The 5,963-nt window shown below is 41.2% G+C and overlaps 1 protein-coding gene across 2 annotated transcripts in view; it reads right to left on the bottom strand.

Moving 5' to 3' along the window:
- Positions 1-1,804: 1,804 nt before the first annotated feature.
- Positions 1,805-5,963, bottom strand: part of LOC106807150 (YEATS domain-containing protein 4-like) — a 19,080-nt gene continuing 14,921 nt past the window's right edge. Inside the window, exons 1-3 of one of the 2 annotated variants that reach the window (XM_014809417.1) lie at positions 4,870-4,978; positions 3,451-3,719; positions 1,805-3,196 (exon numbers count right to left, since the gene is read on the bottom strand). In XM_014809417.1, coding sequence (XP_014664903.1) covers positions 2,759-3,196; positions 3,451-3,699 — 687 coding nt within the window. In that variant the 5' untranslated portion in view covers positions 3,700-3,719; positions 4,870-4,978 and the 3' untranslated portion in view covers positions 1,805-2,758. Of the gene's footprint in view, positions 3,197-3,450; positions 3,720-4,869; positions 4,979-5,963 lie in introns of those variants that run through there. The other variant, XM_014809416.1, reaches the window with a different exon arrangement.

Below are 5,963 nucleotides of genomic sequence, written 5' to 3'. Positions count from 1 at the left end.
TATCAGCTGCTATTCCTCGCAACCACGCGCGCAGCAACTAAACGGAAATGCATTTCGGTTGAGAATCTCACACCTCTAGGCTTTGTAACACACGGCAGGCTTTCCGTGAGAACTTCTGCTGGCCATGTGTAGATACTAGCACTTATTAATTTCATAGGGCACGCGCGCCGTTAACGGCTTTTATGTTGCTTATCGGCAACTCGCATGCGCGGAATGGCGTTTTATAGATGATAAATATGTGCTCTATTATTTACGTTCGTGGTGATAGGCATATTTATTACAGACAATTTACACGGGTACGCAGTATGTTAGTAAACATAGAGCTATCCGATACGACCCGCATTTGCAAGAGCGTCTACCTCTTCTTGCATCTGTTTAAACTATTCTTGAGAGCAGCAAGCGTGGGTTGCTGTAATAGTACTCTCTCAGCAATTAATGAGCCGGGAGTTAATTATGGCAGGCCCGTAGCCAGGGGGGGGGGGTTCGGGGGGTTTCGCACGAACACCCCCTCGAGCAATTTTTTTTTTTTTACCTCAGGTATGCATCAGATCGCTCCATTTTAGTGTAATAATTGCAAAATCTCCATCGTGCACACATACTCCCACACCCTCTTTCCCCCGCTCGGTCGGTTCGCGCCCTCACAAATTGCCAAAATTTAAAAACGAACCCCACCCCCCAATATAAAGCTGGCAACGGGCCTGATTAGGGGCTGTAGCAATATAAAGTAAAGTTCCTATTATATATTCACAGACGATTACACGGGGTTTATAAGATTCGTATATATAGAGAAGACCACCAATCGCAATCACAATGAAGACGGCATTGCACGTCACCTTTACCGTATATGACCATTCCTAATTCACTATGTAAGCTCAAAACGAAAAGATGCCATACATGTGGATTGCCTGATGCGAGATGCAATCAATTATGGATATTCCACATATATAAAATATATGGACAATTGCACAAGTGTGTATAAAGTAATGTAAGTAGGTGTGGAATTATGAAATTGCAAGTGATTGCTATAATGTGCTATAAGTGATTATCTATAATGTCACAAGATCCGAGTGCATATAAGGATGTTTACTACAGGATAAGTTTTTAATAATGTTGTAGTTTCCATTATTGATCTAATTGCAGTTAGCAGTTAGCACACTATATAAACAGGCAACTTTGGAAAAACACATGTTTTCATATCAATGCTACCACTATTTTTATTAGGTCAGCACTTATAAACCCATTAATTTTACTGCATTTAGGTGGCGCTGAGCACTGTTTTAGCTTTCCAGTGTGCAGATAGCAGTGTACATCTGTATGGGTGACAAAATACGTGAATCACTTCAATTTGCGGTGTCTACTACAGAGCTTTAAGGTTGTGAACGACAGAATTAACGTTTAACTGGTTGTATTAATTGGAACGAGTTATACGAGTTAATTTCAAGGATTTCAGAAACAAAAAACCCATCGGGGAAATTTTGGCACCCGGCAGTTAGATGCGATATGATATGACTACTAGGCACTTAGGATATGACTACTAGGCACTTAAAAAAAAAAAACCCTAACCTAAACCCTAAACCTAACCTACACCCTAACCCTAACTCTAAAAAAAAAATTTTTTTAATTAAATTAAAGTGCCTAGTAGTCATATCATATCGCATCTTTCTGTCCTTTGCGAAATTTTGCGTCCTGATTAAGATAATGCTGCCACCTAGTGAGCAATTTCTTAAATGAACGTTTGGCCATATTTGACCATCCAATACACTTACTATTAACGTTATATTAATAACTTTAAAATAACAGTTGGTTGCAAGTCATTAATTGTTTTCAAAGGATTAAGATGTTTTAATGCACATTACTTAATTCCCCAAATGTGCTCAACTTTCCACACCACTGTTTCTCATTTACTTTTTCTGGGTAGTAAAATGGTTATTTAGTTATGTATATTCCATACTATATTTTTGGTTAAAAGAACCTTTCCTATGCTCACAAAGAACTTAACCTCTCACTACAACAAAGTTTCCATAGGAAACTAGCACACGTTACACACGTGTTCACATAATGTTGATGTTTTTACAAATGTGAGCATAGAGTGAGACAGTGGTGAACTTCAGATGCAAAATAATGTATTTTAAGCAATAATTTTACAATTTGTTTGGCACAGAATGAACATTACTACATACAGATACAACACTCATACCTGCTGTGCAAGCTCAGTGGCTTTGCCATATTGTGCAGTGCTCAGCTACATTGATGGTCTTCAGCATACAGACTGGGTGGGCCCACCATATATCTTTAAAAAGCTACTGGTAGTGTATCAACTTTGTGGTCGATGCTATCATTCCCATTTTCTTTGGCTATGCCTATACTCTTTCACCTATACGCCTTTGTTCGCACACCTCCATATTAGCTCAATGAGCATGTTTTGCGACCATCAAATTTCCTTTTCTCACACTCGGCTACCCCTATCCTCTCTCAGTGTGTCTTGCTTAACATATCTCTCCCTTATCTTGGTCAGCATATTTTTTGACCACCAACCTTCCTGTTCTCTGAAACGGCTATGCCTTCTCTCTATCTCTTTCTCTCTCTCTCTCTCTCTCTCTCTCTCTCTCTCTCTCTCTCAGTGCCTCTTCCGTCAGTGCCAGTCTCATCCATTGGTGCACTGAACAGGTAACCATAACCTTGCCTGTCTTCCTCCTTAGCTATGGCAAACCTTCTTAGTCCTCCTTGCTTACATTCAGTCTCTTCATCCATTCATTGATCAGGTTTTGATGCCAGCATCTTTCCCCTCCTCTCCCTCTGCCTCGGCTTTGCTGATCTCGTCCTTCAATACCTTCAGTGCCTCCTTGCTCACCTTCAGCTTGTCATTGAGCTCAGCAATCTCTTGTCGAATCTTGCTTTTTGCAGCGAGGATGGCTGACAGCGTCTTCTCCTCCTTATCAACAAAGTCTGTCTCATGCTTCCATGCACCAAGGGTCAGCTGCCGGGAACTGCTAAGCAACTGCTGCATCATCGACGTTGGCTCGTGAAAGATGAGCTCATCGTAAAACTCCGAAACCACATTCTTGTTGCCGAGCATAATGTTTGCCTGGCTCTGGAAAAGGCGTAGGAACTGGTAGAGCGTCACCGGCCGCTCTGTAGGATCAATGAAATAGATCTTGATGACAATCTCAAACTCGCCCCAGCCAGTCTCAGTCACCTGTAAATAAATTGTGCTTTAGTAATACATCTGTACAGCATAGCTTTAACATGTCTGCAACACCAGCAATATTCAAAACTTTTTTCACAAGCTCTCTTCTCAATTTTCTTTATCCTCATGGCTTCTCTTATGGAGATGTTTCTAAACCCTTCCTCCATGTGCAGTACATACAAAGAATCTCAGCATATTCTGATATCATGGCTTAATATAGTATCTGCATTAACACATGCATGGTGATATTGCTGTTTCTATACCTCATAAGGTGGCTTTGTTACAATACGGTTTTGGTTCGCATAGCTCTCGTGTAGCTTGAAGTGAATTTTCTTCACATAAGTCGACATGTCTTCATTCCTGTAAGGCTTTACGTAAACGTTCCACTGATGCGTGTGGCCGTCTTCCTCCCGCTTCTTGCCAAAGTATCGCGCGATACTACCGTACACAATCGGCTTTACGATGGTCAAACCCTTTACACGCCCGCCGCCCTCACTGCCGTAGTCAGACATCTTTACAGCAGTGAAGGGTGCTGATATAAAAATAGAAATAAAAAGTTAAAATACCTATCTGTTGTGTGTACCAACAATTTTAACTTACAATATACCTGATAAGTTACAACTTATTATGCATTCTTCATGGATGTAACCGACTTATATTACCTAGGGGGCAAAACCACTAGCAAAATAATCAAGTCTGCCTCACTACACTCATGCTACAGCATACACATTTATATATAACACCATGGTGTCTAACTCGCTGACGATGGTTGGAATGTCACATAAGCTGAGACAGGCACAGGCAACCGTTGGCGGCTGCGCTGGTTTGCCTGTCTGCACAATAAACTTTCTGCAACAAATCAGCGCTGCCGCCAACATTTGGAGCATTCAGCTTGTATTAACATCATTGTGAGCAGTCGTTTTGCATCAACATTTGAGGAATTTTAGTGATTTGAGCACATTTTGGCAGTTCGGCTGTCAAAAATAGCAGATTTACCTTGTTAAACAATCATCAGCAATTCCAACAATATGTATTTGCGCTGTGAAGATGTGAAACAAAGCAATCATTGTGCAAATTTGGCGCTACCGCTTTCCCACCTACTCTTCAGCGAGTTTGCGCAGTGGCATGAGTGCGGTGAAATTGTATAATGTATTGCAGAGGAGTGTCTGTCCTGCATTTACGAGAAACTGTTACAGATAATTGGCAGACGAGAACAGATTAACAATAACATTAAGTCTTTAGACTTTATTAGTAAATACATTTCATGTTTATTTAGGCCTACCATCATGCATCACTTTATTATGAAAGAAACGCTTCAACTTGTTCAAGTGCCCGTGTTAGGATGCCACTAGGGACAGCGCGTCTCCCAAGTCCGAAATAGTAGGTTTCAGGGGAGAGATAGTGATCAGCTAGATGGCGCATTATTAATTAACAATTTATAAAATCAGTTAACCCTAACACTAACCCAAATCCTAACCCTAATCCTATCCCTAATTCAAAATAATAATAATAAGGCCCTCTAGGGAGAGAATTCAGTACCATGGGAGACGCGCTGTCCCTAGTCGCAGCCCCCGTGCCAGACTGTGACTGTGACTGTGTGAGTAGGTTCAATTCGAAACACTCAAACAAAGAAACATGTGAACCGCTGTTATATTATTATATAAAAGTACAAACTAGGATACCTGTTACACGCAATGAACGCAGAAGCTAATTGAAACAGACGAAACATCACATTCGTTGTATTATTGAGCCCGCTCTTAACGCCATCTTTGGGTTCGTATGTAAAAGAAAAAACAAATGAACGCCCATGAACAGTTCTTCCGCTCATGGTTCCGCTGTCCCGGTAAACATGTATTTGATGTAAACAAACATGTAGTTATCCGTGTACATTGCCGTGTACTTTTATGCCCAATATCATGTATGTTATTTGCATATGCACATTAAAATACACTAATTTGGTGCCAGAAAATAGTAGATAATTATCCTCGTTTCACTCTTTTTGTGGCACCCCTTACACAGTGTGACTGTGTCTGTGAGTGTGAGTGTCTACACTACAGTCTACAGACTCAGTACAGAGCGGACTGAGCTATCCGCGGGCCATATTAGTATTATTACTATTAGTACTACTAGAGAGTAGAGTAGAGCTACACTAGGCCCTACTCACAAGCTCTAGAACTATAGAGTATAGGCTATAGCCTAGGCTACCATAGGCTAGCCCTCCGCTCCGCCGCAGGCTATATAGTATACTGTATAGAACTATAAAAATACTCACATTGTTACTTTGCATACACAAGATACATATGTTACATAACTACAGATTCATGCTCTATGCTCCACTCGAAACTTTTGCCAGCTCATGATGCGAATTTCTGCAAAGTAGTCTGAACAAATTTCTAATACAAAAATGACCAACCGGTCGCCGTGGCTACGCCACCTGACGGAATGTCACAACTACATGACAGACCCGGAGGCTTACTGTTGTATGCCTCCTTAATGAGCAGCGGAGATAAGGATCGACTTGAAATTTTAGATGACTAATTTAGAGCCTTTTCCTCATATCGGTGCCGAGTTTCAAATGTGGCATGACTCCGAGAGCTGAGATATGACTCTCTGAAACGAGCCCCCAAAACACAGAAATCAAGGGAAATTAATGTTTGCTCCATACGGTTAGGAATAGTGCCAGTGTCAGTGAGTGTTACTGCTACTGTTAGCAGGCTTTCAGATTTGAAAAGTACAGGAGGACTACTAATGACTCCCCTAGGACACCATAGGGGGT

This window comes from Priapulus caudatus, unplaced genomic scaffold (genome assembly GCF_000485595.1).
Source record: "Priapulus caudatus unplaced genomic scaffold, Priapulus_caudatus-5.0.1 Scaffold197, whole genome shotgun sequence".
NCBI classification, from domain to species: Eukaryota; Metazoa; Priapulida; class Priapulimorpha; order Priapulimorphida; family Priapulidae; genus Priapulus; species Priapulus caudatus.
This window is presented reverse-complemented; position numbering and strand designations above follow the sequence as displayed.